The sequence below is a fragment of the Pipistrellus hanaki genome (assembly GCF_964339955.1).
Source record: "Pipistrellus hanaki genome assembly, chromosome: 5".
NCBI classification, from domain to species: Eukaryota; Metazoa; Chordata; class Mammalia; order Chiroptera; family Vespertilionidae; genus Pipistrellus; species Pipistrellus hanaki.
In genome coordinates this window covers 80,719,445-80,746,466 of record NC_140507.1, presented here as the reverse complement: position 1 = coordinate 80,746,466, position 27,022 = coordinate 80,719,445, and the positions used below count along the sequence as shown (strand labels likewise).

The window sequence follows — 27,022 nt, the reverse complement described above, 5'->3', positions numbered from 1 at the left end:
AGAGCAAGATACTAAAACCTATTTGAAGAAATAATGAACAAAAACTTCCCCCACCTGGTGAAAGAAATAGGCTGAAAGTCCAGGAATCACCAAGAACCCCAAACAAAAGGAATCCAAAGAGGACCACACCAAGACACATCATAATTAAAATGCCAAGAGCAAAAGACAAAGAGAGAATATTAAAAGCAGCAAAGAGCACCCATATGATTATCAGCTGATTTCTCAACAGAAACTATGCAGGCCAGATGGGAGTGGCAAGAAATATTCAAAGTGATGAACAGCAAGAACCTACAACCAAGATTACTCTACCCAGCAAAGCTATCATTCAGAATGGAAGGGCAGATAAAGAGCTTCCCAGATAAGAAAAAGATAAAGGAGTTCATCGCCACCAAAAAAATATTATATGAAATGCTGAAAAGCATTCTTTAAAAAGAGGAAAAAGAAGAAAAAAAGTAAATATAAATTATGAACAACAAATACATATTTATCAACAAGTGAATCTAAAAATCAAGTGAATTAAAAATCTGAGGAACAGAGACAATAGGGGAGAAACCAAGATGGTGGCATAAGTAAATGCCTAACTGCAGCCTCACACAACAATTTTAAGAAATACAACTAAAATACAAAATGGACATTATCCAGAACTACAGGAAAGTTGACTGACTGGAAATTCTACAACTAGACGGAAAGAGAAAACGAGAAGGAAAATCAGAGGAGTTATAAAAGCCTAAGGTATGGAGACACGGTGCACATGTGGGGAGAGGACGGAGCCAGAGAGGAGGGGGCAGCTGAGTCCCTGGCTGGCGTTCCCTAGCAGGAAGGAGATAAAAGCTCCGGACTGTGCTGAGCCCCAGTTATGGGTGAGACCCTGGGAATCTGGGCTGTAAGGCGGCAACTCAGGTGAGCAGAGCGGCAAAAGGCAGAGCCCCAGAGGCACGCAAGTGAATACAGGCAAAGGACGGTCTATTGACTCTGCTACTAGATTGCCCTAGCGGGAAGAAGACATAAGCTCCAGACTGTGCTGAGCCCCAGTTCCTGGCCAGACCCTGGAAACCCAGACTCATATGGAGGGAATCTGGGCTATAAGATGGAACTCAGGGGAGCAGAGCTGCGAAAGGCAGAGCCCCAGAGGCGCGCACATTAATTTATACAAAGGATGGACTGTTGACTGTGCCACTGGATTGCCCTAGTGGGAAGGAGACACAAGCTCCAGACTTCTCTGAACCCCACTTCCAACCACACTTCCAACTGCACTGAACCCCAGTTCCAGGCTCATTGGGGGAGAGACTAGACTGTCTGGTAGCAGGCGAAACTTTTCTCTCAGAGGTGCTTGCAGCGAGTACCAAAGGACACTGAAGAACACTGAGACTCAGGAATCTCATAGGGCAGGGCTGATGGGAAGCCAAGGCTGTAGGCTCCACCCTGAAATTCTGCCCCACCCAAGCAGAGCACAGAGGCTTTTGCAATTTCACGAGTCTATTCAAATAAGACTCTCTCCCAGCATAGAGACAGCTTATCCCCACAGCCAATTGGCCTGGAGGTCAGTTCCTCCCAGTGATACCAACTGCAATCAAGACTTAACTACAATAAGGCTGTACACACAGTCCACAAAGGGTTGCATCAACAGTAACTGGGAGGCTGACCCACTGAACCATATAGAACACCTTAGCACACAAAGCCACCCTACCAACTCAGGGAAGCAGCGAAAATGCTGAGACAAGAAAATAGAATCAAGTCAAATATTTGGAACATAAAGAGCCAGAGGACACTCCTCCACAGAAGCAAGAAGACAAGAGAATTCAGAAAGTTGAAGATAATGTAAGAAACCTCTGGGACAACTTCAAGCGAACCAACATCAGAATTATGGGCGTCCCAGAAGATGACAGAGAGCAAGATACCAAAAACATATTGGAAGAAATGGTGACAGAAAACTTCCCCTACCTGGGGAAAGAAATAGACTTACAAGTCCAGGAAACCCACAGAACCCCAAACAAAAGGAATCCAAAGAGGAACACACCAAGTCACACCATAATTAAAATTCCAGGAGCAAAAGACAAAGAGAGAATATTAAAAGCAGCAAGAGCAAAGCAGGTATAATAGTTACCTATAAAGAAGCACCCATATGATTGTCAGCTGATTTCTGACAGTTAAAGAGCTTCACAAATAAAAAACAGCTAAAGGAGTTCATCACCACCAAACCAGAATTATATGAATTGCTGAAGGGGGTTCTTTAGGAAGAGGAAGAAAATAAAGATTAAAAAAAAAAAACAAAAACAAAAAAACTATGAACAACAAATACGTAACTATCAACAAGTGAATCTAAAAACCAAGAGAATTAAAAAATCTGATGAACAATATTAACTGGTGAATATAATATAATCAGAGGTATGGAAGGGGAGTGGACTGACGATTCTCGGGGAAAAGAGGAGGGGGGGTGCGGGAAGAGACTAAACATAAACTGTGCACCTACGGATGAGGACAATGGGGGGTGGGGAAAGGGCAGAGGGAGGGGTGGGAACCTGGTGGAGGGGAGCAATGAAGGCGGAAAAATGAGGAACATTTGTAATAATATGAACAATAAAGATTTATTAAAAATTAAAATAAATAAATAAACAAATAAATAAAATCTGAGGAACAGAATAAATGGGTGAATATAATAGAATCAGGGGCATAGAATGGGAGTGGATTGGTAATTCTCATGGGAAAAGGGGTGTCTGTGTGTGAGGGGTATTGGAAGAGACTGGACAAAAATCATATGAGGACAGCAGGAGGGGAGAGGGAGGTAAGGACAGAGGGTGGGGTGGGAACCGGGTGGAGGGGCGCTATGGGGGGAAAAAGGAGAAACAATTACAATAATCTGAACAATAAAGATTTATAAAATTATTTTTTTAAAAATAACCCTGCTGATACCGCAATCTAGAATTCATATCCTCCAGAACTGTGGGAAAGTAAATTTCTGGGTTTTTTTCTTTGTGTTTTTTTTTTGTTGTTGTTTTTTTTTTTAAATGTTGAGAACCACTGCTTTAGAGTCTGGAATATACCTAAGGCCCCAATACCTGCCTTTGGTGTGGGAAGGCAGATTCTTGGTTATGGCATCAGGTGTCAGGCAAGCTATGGTGGGAGAGCTTTTGGCTTGCCCATTTAGGCAAGATCAGCAAAGTAATCGGATACACGAACCACTCTCCTTTAATACCTGTAAAGAAATAAAGAAAAGTGTTAGAGGAAAATGGGGCTGACAGTATGTTTACAAAAGGACTCCTTAATGCCTTGTCTGTAAATTACCATATCACGCCATGGCACTGGCAGGTTTTGGCTAAAATGGCATTAGATGCCAGTCCATATCTACTATGGAGAGCAGGACATGCTGAGATCTGTGAACAGCAGGCTAACCAAAGCAATCTAGTGGGCGCCGGTCACGTTATGGCCCGAATGCTGCAGGGGCGGGGACCATGCCTTAAAGTACCACAGCAATGGAATCTGCACCCTCAAGTGTTGAGCCAAGCCTCTCTGTGCACAGCGGGTCTGCAGTGTATTCCCGAAGGCAGAACTGAGCAAGGCTCATTGGTTAATGTACAGCAGGGTTCTAGGAATCTATGTTTCACTTTGTAAATGGCCTTACCCAGTCTATTTGCTGGCAGTCAGGCTGCGGATATTCTCTTGTTGCAGCTGGCATATGAGAACGCCCACGCTGTCTGTCAAAAGTCTACGCAGTCCATCAGGGGAAAGGCCACCTCGGAGGGGGATTCACCAGGGCTTGTCTGCTAGAAGGAAGGGAAAACCACCACACTCACATGCTGGCCATTGAGCTCCAGGCAGAGAATAAAAGCAAAACAAATTCCAAATGCTATCGATGTGGGATACTGGGACATTTTTAAAAGGATTGCAAAGCTAAAATAGCAACCTCCCGTTCTGAGAACTCTCAGCCCCGTCTACAGTGCCCGTTGTCTTAAAGCGCGTCATTGGGCCAACCAATGCAAATCAAAATTTAGCAAAGTGGCATTTCTCTACCAGCACTGTAAGGAAACGCCCAGTGGGGCCAGTGCCAGACCCCGCAACAAACCGGGGCACGATGGCCTTCCTGGGGCAGATGGGAAATCCACTGTCTACTCCCTCTGAGCAGCTCCCACTGGGAGCGCAGGACTGGGCTTACTCCAGCAGAACTGATTCCAAAGGAAGGGGACGACCCTAAAAGGGTTCCTATGGGGACTTGGGGCCACACCACTGGGCATGGTAGGCATTATTTCGGGGTGCTCCAACCTTAACTCAAAAGAAGTCCCTGTAATACCAGAGCCGTTGATAGTGACTTCCAGAGAGAAATCCAGATGCTCATGACATGCAAAGGGGTTGCATATTTTCCCCTCGCAAGCAAAGATCATGCAACTCTTGTTACTACCCTATTGGGTCCATAAGGCATCAGGAAGAAGAGAAATGGGGGGAGGGAGGGTTGGAAGTACTGGAGAGCGAGGGGTTTATGGGAACCGGTCCCAAGACAAAGTCCCCTCCTCACGATAGAAATCCAAGGGAAAAGAGTCAGCGGATTCATAGCTCCTGGGCCGATTGCACTGAACTTAGTCATCTCCACTGGCCTCCGTCATGGCCCCCCGTGAAGCAAGCTCAGGGGACAGTGGGAACAGGAGAAGTTTCCCAGACATCACAACGTTCTCGGCCCAGGCGCTGGAGGGGGCCAGCTGGGCAAAATGGCTGCATGCAGCCCCTAATCTTACAGATTCCAGTGAATTTGTGGGGCTGTGGTCTTCTTTCGCAGTCACAGATGCATTTTTAGGAGTGGCCACTGTGCTTTTACCTCCCCTCCCCTTGACTTGGTTGAGCCAAACCCCTATTGAGGTACAACAGTGGCCCCTAAAGGGAGAAAAATTACAAGCCCATCTAGTAGTAAAAGAACAATTGGATTCAGGACACTTAGACCCTTCCAACAGCCCCTGCAATTCTCCTATTTTCAAACCCCCATCTCCCCCTACAAAGTCTAACAAATGGCGGCTCTTACAAGATTCAAGGGCCATGAATGCCAATATTCAACCCATGGGTACTCTCCCACCTGACGTCCATCTCCGGCCGCAATCCCACAAGACCAGCCCATTATTACCCTGCATTTAAAGGATTGCTTCTATAGCGCTCCAAGATCAGGAGAAATTTGCACTTTCTCTCCCTTTGATTAACAGTGAAGAACCCGCCCAGAGATATCGCTGGAAGATCCTCCCACAGGGGATGCTGACCAGCCCGACTCCATGCCGGCACCACATACACCAGGCACCTGTTCCAACCAGGTGGCAGCTTCCTGCTGGAAAGAGTGTTCATCACGTGGACGGCACTCCTCACAGCCCCTGAGAGGGACCTGCTATCGCGTATGTCCTCTTCGGGGGAGAGGGAAACTGCCTGGAGAGGCCCATAGTAGCCCCTGAGAAGGTACAGATGACAAAACCATGGAATTACCTAGGCTATGTCTTCACTGAAAGAACCATCAGACCCAAAAGGTTGCCTTTGACCACAGGGAATTGAAAACCCGAAATGACTTCCAAAAGTTACCAGGAGATAGAAATTGGATACCACCAGCGCTAGGTATTCCCACAGCGAACTTATAAAACCTGTTCAACATCCTAAAAGGGGATCCAGCCTTCAATGCCCCTGGATAGCTGTACCCAGAAGGGATAAAAGAATACCACTTGGTGAAGGATGCACTCAGCACACGACATTTTAAGAGAATCTCTCCCCAGTGATATCTTCAATTCCTCCCAGTGATATCAATAGCAATCAAGGCTTGACTACAGTAAGACTGTGCAATCAGCCCACAAAGGGCTGCAACAAGATCACCCACTTCAGGTGACTGGGGAGGCTGAGCTATGGGCAGTATAGAACACCTACCACATAAGGTCTCTCTACCAACTCAAGGAGACTTAGCAGCTAGCCAATACATAGAACCAAACATAGGGAAACAGCCGAAATGCGCAGACCAAAAAAAAGTCACAAATGAAAGAAATGGATGAGAGCTAGATATACTACAGCAGAGGAGCAACGGTCCTTCAAACTTCTTATATTTCATTAGAAATACAAGCTCTTATTTATGCCTTAACAGATTTTACTACGGAACCTATAGTAATAGTACTTATATGGTAAATATAGCAAAAATTATTAAAACCGCTGAACAAACAGAGTGGTGGTTGTAATAGAATCAGGGGCTTGGAAAGGGAGCAGACCGACAATTCTCGGGGGAAGGGGTTGTCAGGGGTGCAGGAAGATATTGAACAAAGAGCTTACACCTATGGACCAGGGCAGTGGGTGCGGGGGACAGTGGAAACGCTTGGAGTGGGGTGGGAACCAGGAGGAGGGGAAACTATAAAGGAAAAAAAGAGGAACATCTGTAATAATAGGAACAATGATGATTTTTTTAAAAAACTAAGCTAGGTGGTAGGCCTAACTAGTTTGGCTCTGGGGATAGCAAGCTGGTCTGCAGACTGAAGGGTCCGAGATTTGATTCCAGTCAAAGGCATATGCCCCTGTTGTTGGCTTGACCCCCAGTAGTTGATGTGCAGCAGGAAGCCAATCAATGATATCATTCATCATTGATGTTTCTATCTCTCTTTCCCTCTCCCTTCCTCTCTGAAATCAATAAAAATGTATTTAAAATTAGAAGCTAGCCCTAACCGGTTTGGCTCAGTGAATGAAGGGTCGTCCTGCAGACTGAAGAGTTCCATGTTCAATCCCGGTCAAGGGCCTGTCCCTTGGTTGCAGGCACATCCCCAGGGGGCAGCTGATAGATGTTTCTAACTCTCTATCCCTCTCCCCTTTCTGTCTGTAAAAAAATAATAATAAAATATATCTTTTAAATAATAGAAGCTGTGAGGGAGTACATTCTCACAAACATTCCCTGACTCTGGGGAAACCCTGTTGGTGGGGGTTGTTGTTCCTGTGAGGGGAGCACAGGGTACACCCCAAACACGCCTTTGGAGATCCTGCCTGTTTTAAGCTGTTACTTTCAAGACACAACGGCCTCAGGAAGAACCCCGCCCTCCTCCCTAACGGCCTGAAAGGGACTTAGAGGAGGACCTGCTCCAGGGGAAGCCATCACAGGCCTCTGCGGTTTAACGTGAACGAGGAGGGGAGGACGGAGAGGACCCGAGTGAGGCCCTTTGGACCCAAGTCCCCGTTGCAGGTGGCCCAGCAGACCTCCTTCCCCAGTGCAGGCACATGGGCTGCCTCTCTGTACCTCTGGATGGCACCCAGGCCCCCAATGCCCCGCTGCCCTGGGGGCTCCCATGGCACAATACAGACAAGTAATGAAGCTGTCATGTGTGATAACATGTCACCTGCAAGCAAGCTGGCTGTTGGTGCCTATTCCCCTGTCTGTGTTACTTGGATTAGGAGTCTAGCCAGAACCACTAGAAAGTGGAAGGAAAGTGTGTTTTCCACCCCCACACTGTGCTCTGCTTTTCCTGGTATGAAGGGGTCCCATGGCAGGGGAGCATCCTCAACTTCCTCATCAGAGATCACAACGCCCGCCTCTTCCCTCTCCTCACTTGCCTGAGATTCCACCCCCTCGCTGCCAATCAGACTTGGTCACAAGTGCTTGGACCTTAACCTGAGTGAACAGAAGAATGGCGGCATCACCGGTTTATAGGGAAAACCCACAGCTTTCTGTTTGCAGGGCCAGGACTAGTGCGAGGGGAGGAAGGCACTGGCCTCGGTGCAAAATTAGAAGAGCAGGAAAATGTTACTGTATCATCACCCCCATTTCACAGTGGAAACTTGTTGGTGACAGGATGTCAGCTGACAAGGTCCTTGCATCTGAGGGGGCTAGCAGGGCTGGCCCCCTACCCAAACACCTAGTTTCCCAGAGCCACTGGCAAATAAAAATTAAAGTTTAAATTTGCCTCATAAAAAACCTAGAGGACAGAATTGAATCTGTTAATTGATTATGTCTTGTATTTTTCTTAGAAATATAAAGTGTTATTAATCTAAGAACTACTAAATATATTTAACTTGCCAGCTTTAAAAGTTCAAAGTACAAATTAAATTAGGAGAAATTATAGAGTTGTGGTGATTAAATACTTAAAGCATAAAAACTTATTTTTAAGAAAATAAAATGTTGTATTTCCTCTAATAATTAGGAATTCAAAATATATTAATTATTGGTCTTATTTTAAAAAGAGAATTAATTCCATAATCCAGTTAAATATATTTGATATTCTTTAAGATAATTTAGTTATACAATCTATGAAGCATATATATAAATATATGTGTTCAATCTTTCCAAGTTATTTCAAGACTGAGAGTGACTTTTAGACATTTTATGGGCCCTAAAATGTTTTTTAAAAAGTCTATTCTCTCTTAAAAGAAATATTTTTAAATTAAACAGATTGATACTTGAAATCACATGGAAAGCTTTATCAAATAAAAATTGATTAATATATTTCACTTATATACTATATATTAAATATTATAAAAGTTTTCACCTGTAAGAAAGGCAAAAACAATATATTTCTTAAATATAGCCAAATTTTTCAACAGCAGTAGAATTTCAAGAAAGACAAAAGCCATGCTTTTGGATCAGACCAATAAAGTGTCAAACCTATAAGTTGTACTGAATAAGTTTCTTTGCCTTTTTTTTAAATTAAAAATACCTACTTAAGTTACTTTATAAATTAGCTTTTACAATATAATCAATGTCATATAAGTTAAGTTACATGAGAAGCCAATATTTTATAAATAATTGAATCCTAACTTTATGTGGCCACCTGCATTTTTAATTAAGCTAGAGGCAGGGCAACATTTGTGGCTTATGAATTCAAAAGTAAATTTGCTTTATTTTTAAAGTGAAGATACCTTGCCATGATAGCAGTCAGCACTTGTGCATTGCTACAGGTTGCCCAGGACCAAGGGCAGGGAAGGTCGGTGTACACACCCTTCTACATAGAAGTCAAAATACTTAATATTTTATATTCTACCTGGAACCCTAGCTTAGGGGCTTGATTTATTTCTGACACAGGGAATAGTATTAACTGCCACATTTAAAAAAATAGTATATCTCAGGTATTAACCATTTTTACAGATAGATCCAGTTCTAGAAAGGCTAGAATTATTAAAACAGCTACTATAAGGCACATTAATTCAGAGGAACTTTTAATTTAAGTTTCAGTCTATAAAATATTATTTGACAATGGCAATTTCCATATTTTATTAGAAACAATGTCCTCAGTATATTATCCACCTTCCTATACCAACTTTAGGTGTAAATCCCCAAAGACTTAAACCTAATCAAATCTAGTAAAAATAAATGTCACTCAATTGTAGAAAGAGGCATTCGTACACTTAAAATCATTAAAAAAAAAAAAAAAGGAGGGGGGACAGATGTTATGTGTCACCTCAAGAAAAGCTCAGTCATGCTTTTTATACTTTAAAAAAAATTTTAAATTGTGATGCAGAGGATCGTACAGCAGGCGAAAGGCATCAGGCCTCCTGTACAGTAGCCTCCACCGAGTCAGCTAGGTGGAAGGAAGCATAAACCAGAAAAGAGTTTTATCAGCTTCAGTAATAATGTGGGGAAGAGGTTATGTTTTATATCTTTCCAGAAGGAGCAATAAAGCCAATTCAGGTGCCGGAGCGTTACGTGTGTCACCACAATGGACTCAGACAAGCTCCTGTGTCCCTTCACTCAAAAGGACCAAGGACTGCCTTAATGACAGCAAAGCAAAAGAAGAAAAAAACGGAAAGCTACACAAGAGACTGAGGTACCAACATAGAGTCATCTGAAGAAATCAATGACTGAAGTGCAGCAGATACTTCTTCAATCATGTTCCTACTCGTGCTAGGATCTGTTAGCTGCCAGTGTTCTACCAAGTCTTGCGCAGCCAAGTCAAAAGACTCTGAGTAAATATACATCAGCAGCACAAGAGACTTTCTTTCATTTCGTAGCTAGAAATGTTAACATATCCATAGTTTTAATTTCTCTCTTATTGTTTTATTTTTTAATAGCCAAAGTTTTGCTCTTGACATTCAAGTTTTGAAAATGATAACATATATATATATATATATATATATATATATATATATATATAATTCAGTTTTGCATTGGCATTGTTTACAATTACTTTAATATTAGAGTTTTATTATTATTTAAATTTTACTTTTATTATTAGTAGCCTAAAAAATCAGAAAAGGGGGATCTGTTGGTGACAGGATGTAAGCTGACAAGGTCCTTGCATCTGAGGGGGCTAGCAGGGCTGGCCCCCTACCCAAACAGTTTTCCCTGACCTGTTTGGATGGTGATTATCAGTAGAATGAGAGCAACCTTTCATGGCTTGCTAAGAAGTCTGTAACTATTAATTGAGATTTTCTGTACTAAGAATTTGTCCTTCAGTTCTATCTCTCCTTTAGAGATTAAGAAGAACAAAGAATACATTCCTCTGGACAGACCTCCTAATTAGTGCCTTATATATAAAAAGCATTAGGCAGCCGAAACCGGTTTGGCTCAGTGGATAGAGCGTCGGTCTGCGGACTGAAGGGTCCCAGGTTCGATTCCGGTCAAGGGCATGTACGTTGGTTGCGGGCATATCCCCAGTGCGGGGTGTGCAAGAGGCAGCTGGTCGATGTTTCTCTCTCATCGACGTTTCTAGCTCTCTATCTCTCTCCCTTCCTCACTGTAAAAAACCAATAAAATATATTTTTTTAAAAAGCATTAGGCAGTGAATAAACTTGCTACAGTTCCTCGATGACTTGTAGTCCTCTGTACCCCGCTCTTCTGTCTTTCTGTCTTTTCTCAGTTCCCACCTCCCTACCTCAGCCCGGTTCAACCTGCCAGGATGGCCGAGGCAGAAACTGAGGCAGAGGGGCATTGCTTGCCCAGAGTCCCACAGGGAGGCAGGGTGCTCACTCACAGCCTTGGCCTCCGACCCGCAGTGCTGGGCCCGCCTTGGCCCTCTGGTGTGAAGGCCAGCACAGCGCAGCTCACACAGGTCCGCTTTCCCCAGGGCTGTGTCCTTGCCCCTGGGGTCCTGGGCTGGAGAGAGGCGCCTGCTCAGGGGCTGCACAAGCTCCTTGGGGACTGCTCAGCAAGAGCATCCCCATCCTGGTCCTGTGGCTGCTGAGTGGCTTTAAGCGGTCCAGGCAGAAGGATATTCCTCCTCCGACAGCCTCCGTGGCCCCCAGGGTCCCCTGAGACAGCAGCAGGGATGCTCAGGGAGCTCCTGCTGGGTCACTGCGGAGAGTGACACCAACGCCAGCCTCTTGGGCGAGTCCCCGGCCCTGCCCACTCCCAGCCCACCACTCACCTCTCAGCCTCAGTTTCCCCAGCTGGGGACTGGACAGATGATGGCTCTGCCTCTTCAGGTCACAGTCCACAGGCACTCAAGGCTGGCATACCCTAGGCTTCCGGTCACTGCCTCTGTCCCCTTCAGGGACACAGGAGAAGGGTAGGGCCTTGTAATGGGGTGTCCTCTCCCACAGGAGCTCATGGGCCAGCAGCCAGCCCACAAGGACCAATCCCATAATGTAGCAGCAACAATGCACCTCATTTCTGGGAAATGAAAGTGAAAGCTAACTTATCCTCTTCCTACAAATGCCGAGTTTTGGAAGTTTTCATTGGTCGGCATAGATCCTATGCTAATAAGGGGGCAGTTCCAGCAAGTATAAAAGTTCTAGGTTTCTTTCCAAACTCCCTCCCCTGATCCCACAAATCCCTCTGGATGGCGCCCACTTCTTGCCGCTACTCCCCTTTGCACAGAGATGAGAACCCCAAGAAGCTGGGGGCCCGCAAGCTGCCTGTGTGGGTGGGGATTGTGGCGATCCTGCTGGGCCTACTGGTGGTGGGTCTGTCTGTGGCGGTCGGCGTTCTCACTGCCAAGGCCAATAGCCCAGCTTGCAAGGATGGCCTCCGAGCTGAGCAGGAGTGTCGAAACATCACCCACCTCCTGGAGCAGGAGCTGACCCAGGCCCAGGACGCCTTGCAGAGGACTGAGGCCAAAGTTGTCACCTGCAACCAGACTGTGGTAAGTGACTGCCCCTCCTAGAGAGGCCCTGTGCTTGGGAGGATCCCAGGGTCCAGGTGCTGGGGGACCCCAGAGTCCAGCTGGAGATCGAAATAGACCTTGAACCTGCCCCTAGGCCCCTCCATGGGGAGCATGGATTTCCCCACCAGGGATTGGGGAGCACAAGTCCCTCTGGGGTGCCAGATGGGGACCCCAGAGCACCCAATAAGGGGCCTCAGTATCCCCAGTCACATGTGGATGAATCTGCAAATTCCAGGACACTGGTCTAGGGCGGCTGGGGACTCCCCCCGGGCACAGTCACAGGGAAGCAGAAATCCCCTCTGGGGTGGGGATGGGGACCCCACCCGACTCCGAAGAAGGCAGGGGGCTTTTTTCTTTCTTACTTTCTTTCTTTTTTTCTTTCTTTCTTTCTTTTTTAGTATTCACTTATTGATTTTAGACAGAGATAGGGAGAGAGCGAGAGAAACATTGACTTGTTGTTCCACTTATTGATGCACTCACTGGTTGATTCAGTATGGGCCCTGACCAGTGCTTGAGCCCACAACCTTGTCATATTGGCATGACGATCTTACCAACTGAGCTACCCGGCCAGAGCAAGGCAGGGGCCCTTGATACTTCCACTGCATCCCTAAGAGGCAGCATTTTAACTGGGGTCTCCATATGGGGTTCTTGAAACTCCCAGTGGACATAGAACGTGGGTTCAGAAATCCCCTGTGTTCTGGGCTTGAGGGGACTCCAACTCTTCTTGGACAATTGCACAGAAGATCTGGAAATCTCTCCTAGGCTTCGTGCCAAGAGAGCCTCCAATTTCCTGTGTGTGCAGGAGTGGGGAGTGTGGGGTGCTGGAAATTTCCATTTTTAAAAAATATATATTTTATTGATTTTTTCCAGAGAGGAAAGGAGAGGGATAGAGAGTTAGAAACATTGATGAGAGAGAATCATCGATCAGCTGCCTCTTGCACACCTCCTACTTAGGATGTGCCTGCAACCCAGGTACATGCTCTTGACCGGAATCAAACCCAGGACCTTTCAGTCCACAGGCTGACACTCAATCCACTGAGCTGAACCAGTTTCTGCAAAATTTCCATTTTGAGGAACACTCCCTGGGAGGGTGGGAGGCTGTGGCCATTCTTCAGGGTGGAGACCGGTTCAGAGAGGGTTGGAAGGAATCCTGAAAGGGGTTTGGGCCTGGGGAGGGGACAGGGCCCAGGGACAGCAGCCAACACCTCCAGGTATAAGAGCCCCAGTTTCCAACACCCTCACTCCTCCATGGCATCCCAGGAGACCCTGAAGATTTCCCTGGAAGAGGAGAAGGCTGGGGGCCGCATGCAACAGAAGCTGGTGCAGAAGCTTCAAGGTGAGAAAAACACAGGCCTGACTCCGGTAGGGAGTTTGCAGGAGCAGGTCAGGTGTGAAGAGGAGGGGAGGGAGGTCCTCGGGATTGGGGTCCGGGGAGAGGGACAGGACCCAGTCCAGTGGGAGTAGGAAGGGGCGGGCATGCCTGACTTCCAAGGTGCACTGGCCAAATGAAGGCGGGCTCGAGGCGGGTCCTGTCCGGAGGTGGGCCAGTTGAGGGACATGGCTATGGTGACCATACACTCTCTGTCCCTCCTTAGAGCAGATCAAGTCGTTGAATCATTCGCAGCAGGAGAAATCTGCGGAGGTGGATAAGAAATCAGCGGAGCTGGATAAGAAATCCTCGGAGCTGGTAAAGAAATCCTCGGAGCTGGATAAGAAATCAGCGGAGCTGGATGAGAAATCCGCGGAGCTGGATAAGAAATCAGTGGAGCTGGATGAGAAATCCGCGGAGCTGGATAAGAAATCCGCGGAGCTGGATAAGAAATCAGTGGAGCTGGATGAGAAATCCGCGGATCAGTATGAGAAATCCGTAGAGCTGCAGGACAAGTCCCAGGAGCTGGAGAAACAAAGGTCAGGACACCCACCATCCCAGGCCACACCCCTTCCACCTTCCAACCCCAAGACCTAGGGTCCCCTCGGCTCTGAAAAGTCCCCTTGCCCTGGGGACAAAGTTGGAGTCCCAGCCTTGGCCCTCCAGACACCCAACTCTGGGAGCCACCGGCCCCTCTCCTGCCCAGTGATTGGTGAGGAAGGAGAGTAGATGTGCAGGCCCTTCGAGCCCCAGTACCTGACAGCCTGCTGATTGTCCCATCTCCCCCTCAGACAAGAGAATGAGGCCTTGCTCTCTGCCAAGTGCCCCCCCAACTCTGGGATCAGCCTGCGCCTCTCTGTGACCCCTGCTGGCCCGACAGTCCTTGTGCTACTGACCCTGAGCCTCCTGGCCCTGCTGGCCTGAGGTCCCAGGAAGCCTGCAGGTGAGGAGGGGGCTGGACGGGCATGGGAGGAGCTAGGGACAGTCAGGGCCTGGGTGGGGGCCTGCCTGGGGAGAGGGCTGGGCGCTGAGGAGAGGCCTTTGGGAGGGAGGGAGGGGGAGGAATCTCAGAGAGGAGCTGTTGGGGCAGAAATAGAACAGTGGGGACCCGCTATGCCATCCTGTTATTCCTGTCTGCTAACCGCCATGATCTCTTCTGATCAGGCAAAGCCATTCTAACCTGGCTGAGCGTTGTTCGCCCGGGGCCATGGGGATGAACCTCCTTCCCTGCTTCTTCTCTGAGTCTCCTCTCATCTTAGAAAGATTACAACCTGGTCCCAGAGGCGCTCTCTCCTGTTCGGCCAGCACTATCCTAATAAATCTTCATAGCATTCAACCCATCTCTGTCTGACAATTGACTCAAGGAGTGACAGGCACCCAGACCCACCTGTTGTGGGGGTCAGAGGGAGGGTCCAGGCAGGAGTGGGGTGAGGCTCATGGAGGGGCTGGGGCGAGTTCTGTCGCCTCAATCCCCCCCTGACTCGGCCTTCTTGTCTCTTAGGCCACCACCTGGACTCGCCTGTTTGCCTCTGGGTTCCCTGGCCTGGCCAGGCCTGAGGGCCAACACTGCTGTGGGGAGGGACGAACGGGGGAGGCCGGGGCCAGGTGGCAGGGGGTGGGTCATGGGCAGCCTTAGAGGTGAGGAAGCATCAAAGTTGGCACAAAGCTGCCCACCCCCCCCACCCCCCCAGGACGGCAGGTCAGAAGTGGGAGGGGGCTTCTGTCCTTTGCTGTCATGGTTTCTGGAAGGGAACTTTTTCTGGGGTCTTTGGGTTCCACAAAGTAAGCATCCCCTTTTGGGGGAATGACCTTACTCTGTACTTCCTGGAGGATCACTGTGTCTGTCCCAAGCACCTGGGACCCTTTGATGTCTACATCCAGGCTACCTTGCTCCGGAATGTTCCCAGAAACCCACAGGGTTTGGTCAGGTACCACCCACTCACTGCCTCCCCAGCCCTCTTCTCCGATGGATTCATCCTAAAGGACTGTCCACCCTTCCCCCAGCCCCATCAGTGCCTCCTCAGTGTTCAGCATTCTAGTCTCTCTCTCTCTCTCTCTCTCTCTCTCTCTCTCTCTCTCTCTCTCTCTCTTTTTAACATTGTCAATTATAATAGGATATTTACATAATTTTCAAGCAGTCACAAATTTACAGTATTTATTTTTTTTAAATATATTTTTTATTGATTTTTTACGGAGAGGGAGGGAGAGAGATAGAGAGCTAGAAACGTCGATGAGAGAGAAACAGCGACCAGCTGCCTCTTGCACACCCCGTACCGGGGATGTGCCCGCAACCAAGGTACATGCCCTTGACCGGAATCAAACCTGGGACCTTTCAGTCCACAGACCGACGCTCTACCACTGAGCCGAACCGGTTTCGGCTCACAAATTTAGTTCATCCTTTTGACTAAACCTCAAAGGGTGATTTGGAGTTGCCTTATACTGTACTTTTCTTCAACAATTTTTTTAAATTTTATTTTATTTTTCATGTTTTATTAAGGTATTATATGTGTACGTATGTTATCATTGCAGCCCCCATCCCACTCCCATACATGCCCTAACCCCCCAGAGTTTTGCATCCATCGATTATGTTTATATACATGCACACAAGTCTTTTGGTTGATCTCTTCTCTCCCCAACCTCTCCCTAACCCTCCCGCTGTCATTGGACATTCTTTTTGATGCTTTATCAGCATTCTAGTCTTCTCTCCTCACCGTCTCCTGAGCCTCCTGTTCCCCATCCCTTTCCATGGAAACCGAGGTTGTGAGGAGAAGGGCTCCTTGTCTGGGTTTCCCATCCCCTCCCATGGAAAGTGCAGGGTTGGCTCCAGTGGGTGTGGCTCAGGGGGTTGTGCATCTTCCCAAGCACCAAAAGGTTGCCACTTCAATTCCTGGTCAAGGCTTATGCGCGGAAAACACAGATACTTACATTACAATTCATTAGCAGTAGCAAAATTACAGTTATGAAGTAGCAATGAAAATAATTTTATGGTTAGGGGTCACCACAACATGAGGAACTATATTAAAGGATTGCGGCATTAAAAAGGTTGAGAACCCAGGCATTCAGGGAGAGAATCCAAGATGGCTGCACAGGTAAACACCTAGCTGCAGCCGCACACAACAATTTCAATAAAATAAAACAAAAATATAAAATGGACATTACCCAGGATTACAGGAAAGTCGACTGACTGGAAATTCTACAACGAGAAGCAAGGAGAAAACCAGAAGGAAGAGCGGAGGAGCTGTAAAAGCCTAAGGTACGGAGACACGAGACACGCTTGGAGAGGATGGAGCCGGAGAGGAGGGGGCGGCTGAGTGCCTGACTGCCATTCCCTAGCGGGAAAGAGATAAAAGCTCCGACTGTGCTTGGCCCCAGTTCGGACTGCTCTGAACCCCAGTTCTAGGCCGGTCCCCAGAGACCCAGGCTCATCCATAGGGAGCTGGGCTGTAAGGTGGAACCCCGGGTGAGCGGCCAAAGGGACAGTTGACTGTGCCTCGGGATTGCCCTGGCGGAAAGGAGACAAAAGCTCCAGACTGCTCTGAACCCCACTTCCAACTCCACTTCCAACTGAACCCCAGTTCTAGGCTCATTGGGGGAGAGCCTAGACTGTTTGGTAGCAGGCGAAAATAGAGGGCACCTTTCTCTCAGAGGTGCTTGCAAGGAGTACTGAAGGATCCTGGGGATTACTGAGACTCAGGAGCCACATAGGGTGGGGCTGACGGAAGCCAAGGCTGTAGGCTCCACCCTGAAACCCCACCCCATCAGAGAAGCTGCAAAAATGCCCAGACAATAAAATAGATCACAAACAAAAGAAATGGAGGACAAAAAGCGACTGGATATAGAGTTCAAATCTCCGCTTATAAGGTTTTTCAAGAATTTCCTAGAAAAGGTCTATATGACCTATGAGGATATGAAAAGGGATCAACTAGAATTAATAAGGAATCAACAAGAAATGATAAGGGATCAACAATAATAAAGAATACATTCTCTGAAATGAAAAATATTATACAGAGTCCTAAAAACAGAATGGAAGATCGCAAGAATCAAGTCAAAGATTTGGAACATAAAGAGGCAGAAGACACTCCTCTGCAGAAGCAAGAAGGCAAGAGAATCCAGAAAACTGAAGATAATGTAAGAAACCTCTGGGACAACTTCAAGCGAACCAACATCAGAATTATGGGGGTCCCAGAAGATGAGAGAGAGCAAGATATCGAAAACATACTGAAAGAAATAGTGACAGAAAACTTCCCCCACCTGGTGAAAGAAATAGACTTAAAGTCCAGGAATCACCAAGAACCCCAAACAAAAGGAATCCAAAGAGGACCACACCAAGTCACATCATAATTAAAATTCCAAGAGCAAAACACAAAGAGAGAATATTAAAAGCAGCAAGAGCAAAGCAGGTAGTTACCTATAAAGGAGCACCTATACGATTGTCAGCTGATTTCTCAACAGAAACCATGCAGGCCAAACGGGAATGGCAAGAAATATTCGAGGTGATGAATAGTAGGGCAGATGAAAGGGCAGATAAAGAACTTCACAGATAAGAAAAAGCTAAAGGAGTTCATCACCACCAAACCAGTATTATATGAACTGCTTAGAGGTATTCTTTAAAAAGAGGAGGGAAAGAAAAAAGGTAAAGATAAAAAATTATGAACAACAAATACATATCTATCAACAAGTGAATCTAAAACTCAAGTGAATTAAAAATCTGAGGAACAGAGTAAAGTGATAAATATAATAGAATCAGAGGCATAGAATGGGAGGGGATTGATAATTCTCAGGAGAAAAGGGGTGTCTGTGTGGGGGGTATGGGAGGAGATTGGACAAAAATCAAACACTTATGGATGAGGACAGTGGGGGTAGTGGTAGGGGGAGGTAAGGGCAAAGAGTGGGGTGAAAACTGGGTAGAGGGGTGCTATGGGGGTGGGGGAAAAAGAGAAACAATTGTAATAATCTGAACAATAAAGATTTATTAAATTTAAAAAATAACCCTATGATACCTCAATCTATAATTTATATCCTCCAGAACTATGGGAAAGTAAATTTCTGTTGTTTAAAAATAAAAAAGGTTGAGAAGCACTGCTTTAGAGTCTGTAATATACCTAAGGCCCCGATACCTGCCTCTGGTGTGGGAAGACTCATCAACTAGATCGTTGGTTATGGCATCAGGTGTCAGGCAAGCTATGGTGGGAGAGCTTTTGGCTTCCCCATTTAGGCAAGATCAGCAAGGTAATCGGATACATGAACCACTCTCCTTTAATACCTTTTTTAAAAATATATAACTTTATTGATTTTTTACAGAGAGAAAGGAAGAGGAATCGAGAGTTAGAAACATCAATGAGAGTGAAACATGAATAAGTTGCCTCTTGCAACACCCCCAACTGGGGATGTGCCCGCAACCAAGGTACATGCCCTTGACCGGAATTGAACCTGGTCCCCTTCAGTCTGCAGGCCCATGCCCTATCCACTGAGCCAACCTGGTTTCGGCTCCTTTAATACCTTTAAAGAAATAAAGAAAAGTGTTAGAGAAAATGGTGCTGACAGTACGTTTACAAAAGGACTCCTTAATGCCTTGTCTGAAAATTACCATATCACGCCATGGGACTGGCAGGTTTTGGCTAAAGTGGCATTAGATGCCAGTCCATATCTACTATGGAGAGCAGGACATGCTGAGATCTGTGAACAGCAGGCTAACCAAGACAATCTGGCGGGCGCCGGTCACGTTATGGCCCCAATGCTGCAGGGGCGGGGACCATGCCTTAAAGTACCACAGCAATGGAATCTGCACCCTCAAGTGTTGAGCCAAGCCTCTCTGTGCACAGCGGGTCTGCACTGTATTCCCGAAGGCAGAACTGAGCAAGGCTCATTGGTTAATGTACAGCAGGGTTCTAGGAATCTATGTTTCACTTTGTAAATGGCCTTACCCAATCTATTTGCTGGCAGTCAGGCTGCGGATATTCTCTTGTTGCAACTGGCATATGAGAACGCCCACGCTGTCTGTCAAAAGTCTACGCAGTCCATCAGGAGAAAGGCCACCTCGGAGGGGGATTCACCAGGGCTTGTCTGCTAGAAGGAAGGGAAAACCACCACACTCACATGCTGGCCATTGAGCTCCAGGCAGAGAATAAAAGCAAAACAAATTCCAAATGCTATCGATGTGGGATACTGGGACATTTTTAAAAGGATTGCAAAGCTAAAATAGCAACCTCCCGTTCTGAGAACTCTCAGCCCCGTCTACAGTGCCCGTTGTCTTAAAGCGCGTCATTGGGCCAACCAATGCAAATCAAAATTTGGCAAAGTGGCAATTCTCTACCAGCACTGTAGGGAAACGCCCAGTGGGGCCAGTGCCAGACCCCGCAACAAACCGGGGCACGATGGCCTTCCTGGGGCAGATGGGAAATCCACTGTCTACTCCCTCTGGCAGCTCCCACTGGGAGCGCAGGACTGGGCTTACTCCAGCAGAACTGATTCTAAAGGAAGGGACGACCCTAAAAGGGTTCCTATGGGGACTTGGGGGCCAGGGACACTGGGCATGGTAGGCATCATTTCGGGGTGCTCCAACCTTAACTCAAAAGAAGTCCCTGTAATACCAGAGCCGTTGATTTGAATCCCAGGGAGAAATCTAGGTGCTCATGACAGGCAAGGGGGTGCATATTTTCCCCTCACAAACAAAGATCGTGCAACTCTTGTTACTACCCTATTGGGTCCAGAAAGTTCTAGAAAGGAGGGAAATCTGGGGGGCAGGGGGAGATTGGTAGTACTGGAGATCAAGGGGTTTATGGGAACCAGTCCCAAGACAAAGGCCCCTCCTCACGATAGAAATTCAAGTGAAAAGAGTCAGCGGATTCATAGCTCCTGGGCCGATTGCACTGAACTTAGTCATCTCCATTGGCCTCCGTCATGGCCCCCCGTGAAGCAAGGTCGGAGGACAGTGGGAACAGGAGAAGTTTCCCGGACGTCACAGCGTTCTCGGCCCAGGCGCTGGAGAGGGCCAGCTGGGCAAAATGGCTGCATGCAGCACCTAATCTTAAGGATTCCAGTCAATTTGTGGGGGCGTGATCCCCTTTCACAGTCACAGATGCATTTTTAGGAGTGGCCACTGTGCTTTTACCTCCCCTCCCCTTGACTTGGTTGAGCCAAACCCCTATTGAGGTACAACAGTGACCCCTAAAGGGAGAAAAATTACAACAAGCCCATCTAGTACTAAAAGAACAATTGGATTTAGGACACTTAGACCCTTCTAACAGTCCCTAGAATTCTCCTATTTTCATAATTTCCCTCCTACCCACAAAGTTTAACAAATGGCAGCTCTTACACGATTCAAGGGCCATGAATGCCAATATTTAACCCATGGGTACTCTCCCATCTGGACGTCCATCTCCGGCCGCGATCCCACAAAACCAGCTCATTATTACCCTGCATTTAAAGGATTGCTTCTATAGCGCTCCAAGATCGGGAGAAATTTGCACTTTCTCTCCCTTTGATTAACAGTGAAGAGCCCGCCCAGAGATATCGCTGGAAGGTCCTCCCACAGGGGATGCTGACCAGCCCGACTCCATGCCGGCACCACATACACCAGGCACCTGTTCCAACCAGGTGGCAGCTTCCTGCTGGAAAGAGTGTTCATCATGTGGACGACACTCCTCACAGCCCCTGAGAGGGACCTGCTGTCGCGTATGTCCTCTTCGGGGGAGAGGAAAACTGCCTGGAGAGGCCCATAGTAGCCCCTAAGAAGGTACAGATGACAAAACCTTGGAATTATCTAGGCTATGTCTTCACTGAAAGAACCATCAGACCTCAAAAGTTACCTTTGACCACAGAGTACTAAAAACCCTAAATGACTTCCAAAAGTTACCAGGAGATAGAAATTGGATACCACCAGCGCTAGGTATTCCCACAGCGAACTTATAAAACCTGTTTAGAGCGAGAACCTACAACCAAGATTCCTCTACCCAGCAAAGCTATTATTCTGAATGGAAGTCGTATAAAGAGCTTCACAGATAAGAAAAGCTAAAGGAGTTCATCACCACCAAACCAGTATTATATGAAACGCTGACAGGCATTCTTTAAGAAGAGGAAGAAGAAGAAAAAAGATAAAAATTATGATCAACAGCCGAAGCCAGTTTGGCTCAGTGATAGAGCGTGGGTCTGCAGACTGAAAAGACCCAGGTTCGATTCCGGTCAGGCGCATGTACACTGGTTGCGGGCACATCCCCAGTAGGGGGTGTGCAAGAGGCAGCTGGTCAATGTTTCTCTCTCATCGACATTTTTAGCTTTCTATCTCTCTCCCTTCCTCTCTGTAAAAAATCAATAATATATATATATATATATATATATATATATATATATATATGTATTTGTATGTATCAACAAATACATACCTATCAACAAGTGAATCTAAAAATCAAGTGAACTAAAAATCTGAGGAACAGAATAAACTGGTGACTATAATAGAATCAGGGGCATAGAAAGGAAGTGGATTGATAATTAGCAAGGGGAAAGGGGTGTGGGGGTACAGAAAGAGGCTGGATTAAAATTGTACACCTATGGATGAGGACAATGGAGGGAGGAGGTAAGGGTAGAGGGTGGGCTGGGAACCAGGTGGAAGGGAGCTATGGTGGGGGGGCGGGGAGAAAGGAAGAAACAATTATAATAATCTGAGCAAAAAAAGATTTATTAAATAAAAAATAAGTAAAACCTGTTTAACATCCTAAAAGGGGATCCAGTCTTAAATGCCCCTGGTTAGCTGTCCCCAGAAGGGGTAAAAGAAAGCCGCTTGGTGGAGGATGCACTCAGCACACGATATTTGAAAAGAATCTCTCCCCAGTGATGTCTTCAAACTAATGTTATTTTCCACCAGACACTCACCTACGGAACTATGGGACAAGTGGTACCTGAGCTGGGGTCATTGAACGGCTGTTTTGCTCTCATACTCCCTCCAAACCTTCTCCCCTTACCTAGCATCGGTTTGCTCTTTAATTTGCGGTGGGAGGCAGCGCTGTACAAAACTCGCAGGACTCTATCTGGATATCATTCGCCTTCCATTAACTAAAACTCAAGTTGAAACACTATCGACCTCCACTGATGGGCAAATGGCTCTAGCTGATTGGCTAGGACAGGTGGAACATTCCCTCCCCCAGGTAAGACATTACATTTTCTGTCCCACACCAAGTCCCTATGCCCCACTGAGATTGTACCTATCCCTTCCCCAGCAGCGCTTACTGTGCTCACAGAAGGCTCAGGAAAAGCTGGTAAACAGCCATCCATTGCCCACCTAATGGTGCCATTCAACCTGGATGAGCTGCAAATTTAATCAGGAGGGAGATATGTTCCCACTTGGTGTGAACTCCAGTTCTGGGCGAGACTCTGGGGGACACAGACACATTCGGGGAGAAACTAGAGTGTCTGGCATCAGAACATGATCAGAACCTGAGGGCGGCTTTCAGAGGTGCTCGCAGAGATCATTGCTCCTGCACGGGGGTGCGGGACACAGAGACCCTGGGACCTCTCAGGTGCAGGGCTGACTGGCAGCCATTGCTGTTTGCTCTGCCCTGGTGATTCCCATTGACCCCACCCCACCATATAGACAACCCCACCCAAGCTGAGTGCATCAGCTTTTGCAAATGAATGCCTTGTGCTTTCTCCTTCTAAAACCTGTCAAACTGCAGCTGGATCAGAGAGCCCCAGAGCTTCCAAAAGAAGGACCAAGGCCCAGCAGCAACAGCCTGCCTTGCTTCACAGCTGAGTCTCATCCAAACCCCATACAAAGAGAAGGGATATGCAGATGTCTCTCTAGCTCCTGTTGTATGGCCCCACACAGCGGCTGACCTTGCACCTCCTTGGAGATCCAAGAGCCAGTGTACCCAGTCGTCACAGTGACACTGTACCGAATTACAATGCTTCACATCCATAAGAGACACACTCAAGGGGCAGACTCTGTGAGCACCAAAGACCCACTGAAACAACTCCTGCCCCAAAGGGTGTCTCCTGCACAACAGATCTTCTAGTGTAGACATAGATGGTCATCACAGCCAATTGGCCTGGAGGTCAATTCCTCTCAGTGATACCAACAACAATCAAGGGTTAACTACAACAAGACTGCACACAGCCCACAAAGGGGTGCACCAAAATCACCCACTTCAGGTGACTGGGGAGGCTGAGCCACTGGGTCCTATAGAACACCTACCACATGAGATCACTCAATCAACTCAAGGAGACTTAGCAGCTAGCTAGTACATAGGGAAAACATAGGGAAACAGCCAAAATGCGGAGACAAAGAATCAAATCACAAATGAAAGAAATGGATGAGAGCAAAATGCTGGATATAAAGTTCAAAACCATGGTTATAAGGTTACTCAAGAATCTTCTAGAAACCTCTGAGAAATTTAGTGAGACCCTCAAGGCTATGATAAAGGACCAATCAGAAATTAAGCATACATTGACTGAAATAAAAAATAATAATAATAATATACAGAGATCTGACAGCACACTCGAGGATCCCAAAAATAAAGTCAAAGATTTGAAATACAAAGAAACAAAAAACACCCAACTAGAAAAACAAAAAGAAAAAAGAATCCAAAAATATGAAGATAGTGTAAGGAGACTCTGGGACAATTTCAAACATACCAACATCCAAATTATGGGGGTGCCAGAAGAAGACAGAGAGAAAGATATTGAAACTTATTTGAAGAAATAATGACCAAAAACTTCCCCCACCTGGTGAAAGAAATAAGCTTACAAGTCCAGGAATCACCAAGAACCTCAAACAAGAGGAATACAAAGAGAACCGCACCAAGACAAATCATAATTAAAATGCCAAGGGCAAAAGACAAAGAGAGAATCTTAAAGGCAGCAAGAGAAAAACAGTTAGTTACCTACAAGGGAGTACCCATACCACTGTTAGCTGATTTCTCCACAGAAACTACGCAGGCTAGGAGGGAGTGGCAAGAAATATACAAAGTGACTCATAGCAAGAACCTACAACCAAGAGTACTCTACCCAGCAAAGTTATCCTTCAGAATTGAAGGTCAGATAAAGAGCTTCACAGACAAGAAAAAGCTAAATGAGTTCATCACCAAAAAAACAGTATTACATGAAATGCTGATGGGTATTCTTTAAGAAGAGGAAGAAGAAAAAAGGTAAAGATAAAAAATTATAAACAACAAAGTGACAACAATGTGAACCTAAAAATAAAATGTATAAAAAATACCCGATGAACAAAGTGGTGACTGTAATAGAATCAGGGGCTTGGAAAGAGAGCAAACTGACAATTCTCTGGGGGAAGAGGATGTCCAGGATGCAGGAAGATATTGGACAAAGAGCTTACACCTATGGACCAGGGCAGGGGGGGGGGAGGGGGCAGGGGTAATGGAAAGGCCTGGAGTGGGGTGGGAACCAGGTGGAGGGGGGACTATGGAGGGGGAAAAAAAAAAAAGAAACATCTGTAATGATAGAAACAATTATTATTTTAAAAAATAAAAATAAGCTAAGTGTAGCCCTAGCTGGTTTGGCTCTGGGGATAGCACACTGGTCTGCAGACTGAAGGGTCCGAGGTTTGATTCCAGTCAAGGACACATGCCCCTGTTGTGGGCTTGACCCCCAGTAGTAGATGTGCAGCAGGAAGCCAATCAATGCTTCTCATTCATCATTGATGTTTCTGTCTCTCTTTCCTTCTCCCTTCCTCTCTGAAATCAATAAAAAATATATATATTTAAAAAATAGAAGCTAGCCCTAACCAGTTTGGCTCAGTGGATAGAGTGTCTTCCTGAGAACTGAAGAGTCCCATGTTTGATTCCGGTCAAGGGCCTGTACCTTGGTGGCGGGCACATCCCCAGAAAGAGGTGTGCAGGAGGCAGCTGATCGATTTTTCTCACTCTATATCCCTCTCCCTTTTCTGTTTGTAAAAAAATCAATAAAATATTTTTTAATAGAAATGAGGTATGAGTACATTCTCACAAACATTCCCTGACTCTGGGGAAACCCTGTTGGTGGGGTTGTTGTTCCTGTTGAGGGGAGCACAGGGTACCACCCCAAACACGCCTTTGCAGATCCTGCCTGTTTTAAGCTGTTGCTTTCAAGAAACAACGGCCTCAGGAAGAACCCTTCCCTCCTCCCTAACGGCCTGAAAGGGACTTAGAGGAGGACCTGCTCCAGGGGGAGCCATCACAGGCCTCTGCGGTTTAACGTGAACGAGGAGGGGAGGACGGAGAGGACCCGAGCGAGGCCCTTTGGACCCAAGTCCCAGTTGCAGGTGGCCCAGCAGACCTCCCTTCCCCAGTGCAGGCACATGGGCCCCCTCTCTGTACCTCTGGATGGCCCCCAGGCCCCCAATGCCCCGCTGCCCTGGGGCTCCCATGGCACAATACAGACACGTAATGAAGCTGTCATATGTGATAACATGTCACCTGCAAACAAGCTGGCTGTTGGTGCCTATTCCCCTGTCTGTGTTACTTGGATTAGGAGTCTAGCCAGAACCACTAGAAAGTGGAAGGAAAGTGTGCTTTCCACCCCCACACTGTGCTCTGCTTTTCCTGGTATGAAGGGGTCCCATGGCATGGGCGCATCCTCAACTTCCTCATCAGAGATCACAACGCCCGCCTCTTCCCTCTCCTCACTTCCCTGAGACTCCCCGCCCTCGCTGCCAATCAGACTTGGTCACAAGTGCTTGGACCTTAACCTGAGTGAACAGAAGAATGGCGGCATCACTGGTTTATAGGGAAAACCCACAGCTTTCTGTTTGCAGGGCCAGGACTAGTGCGAGGGGAGGAAGGCACTGGCCTCGGTGGCAAAATTAGGGGGGCGGGCACAAAAAATGTTACTGTTATCATCACCCCCATTTCACAGTGGAAACTGAGGCAGAGGGGGCATTGCTTGCCCAGAGTCCCACAGGGAGGCAGGGTGCTCACTCACAGCCTTGGCCTCCGACCCACAGTGCTGATCCCGCCTTGGCCCTATGGTGTGAAGGCCAGCACAGCGCAGCTCACACAGGTCCGCCTTCCCCAGGGCTGTGTCCTTGCCCCTGGGGTCCTGGGCTGGGAGAGAGGCGCCTGCTCAGGGGCTGCACAAGCTCCTTGGGGACTCCTCAGCAAGAGCATCCCCATCCTGGTCCTGTGGCTGCTGAGTGGCTTTAAGCGGTCCAGGCAGAAGGATATTCCTCCTCCGACAGCCTCCGTGGCCCCCAGGGTCCCCTGAGACAGCAGCAGGGATGCTCAGGGAGCTCCTGCTGGGTCACTGCGGAGAGTGACACCAACACCAGCCTCTTGGGCGAGTCCCCGGCCCTGCCCACTCCCAGCCCACCACTCACCTCTCAGCCTCAGTTTCCCCAGCTGGGGACTGGACCAATGATGGCTCTGCCTCTTCAGGTCACAGTCCACAGGCACTCAAGGCTGGCATGCCCTAGGCTTCCGGTCACTGCCTCTGTCCCCTTCAGGGACACAGGAGAAGGGAGGGCCTTGCGATGGGGTATCCTCTCCCACAGGAGCTCACGGGCCAGCAGCCAGCCCACAAGGTCTAAGTCAATACAGTAATGTAGTAGCATAACGCACCTCATTTCTGAGAAATGAAAGTGATAGATAAACTGTCCTTTTCGTGCATGTGTCCATTTTTGGAAGTTTTCATTGGTCAGCATAGATCA

General features: G+C 47.2%; 1 protein-coding gene and 1 long non-coding RNA gene across 4 annotated transcripts; one reads left to right on the top strand and one right to left on the bottom strand.

Annotated features, from left to right (window-relative positions):
* Positions 1 to 2,363: 2,363 nt before the first annotated feature.
* LOC311623706 lies at positions 2,364 to 26,937 on the bottom strand. Of its 3 annotated transcripts, XR_014795195.1 has the most exons (5): positions 26,693 to 26,785; positions 11,283 to 11,527; positions 5,235 to 5,416; positions 3,620 to 3,761; positions 2,364 to 3,193 (listed from the first exon to the last, which is right to left on the bottom strand). It is a non-coding gene; the product is annotated as an uncharacterized lncRNA (long non-coding RNA). The 3 variants fall into 3 exon arrangements; XR_014795194.1 differs by lacking the exon at positions 5,235 to 5,416 and having other exon boundaries at positions 2,373 to 3,193; positions 26,693 to 26,936; XR_014795193.1 differs by lacking the exons at positions 2,364 to 3,193; positions 3,620 to 3,761; positions 5,235 to 5,416; positions 11,283 to 11,527 and adding exons at positions 18,651 to 18,888; positions 19,314 to 19,455 and having other exon boundaries at positions 26,693 to 26,937.
* LOC311623663 (uncharacterized protein) lies at positions 11,597 to 14,729 on the top strand. The gene is made up of 5 exons (XM_084886036.1): positions 11,597 to 11,999; positions 13,281 to 13,356; positions 13,616 to 13,928; positions 14,181 to 14,332; positions 14,554 to 14,729. Exons 1-4 carry the CDS (start codon positions 11,697 to 11,699, stop codon positions 14,311 to 14,313), a joined length of 825 nt encoding a protein of 274 aa, XP_084742162.1. The 5' UTR covers positions 11,597 to 11,696; the 3' UTR covers positions 14,314 to 14,332; positions 14,554 to 14,729.
* Positions 26,938 to 27,022: the final 85 nt, after the last annotated feature.

Bases quoted from the DNA above. Each gene is read 5' to 3' on its own strand.
- LOC311623663 (XM_084886036.1), top strand. From the start codon at position 11,697: ATGGCGCCCACTTCTTGCCGCTACTCCCCTTTGCACAGAGATGAGAAC. The intron at 12,000-13,280 runs GTAAGTGACTGC...ATGGCATCCCAG, and splicing joins TCACCTGCAACCAGACTGTG to GAGACCCTGAAGATTTCCCT. The intron at 13,929-14,180 runs GTCAGGACACCC...TCTCCCCCTCAG, and splicing joins CAGGAGCTGGAGAAACAAAG to ACAAGAGAATGAGGCCTTGC.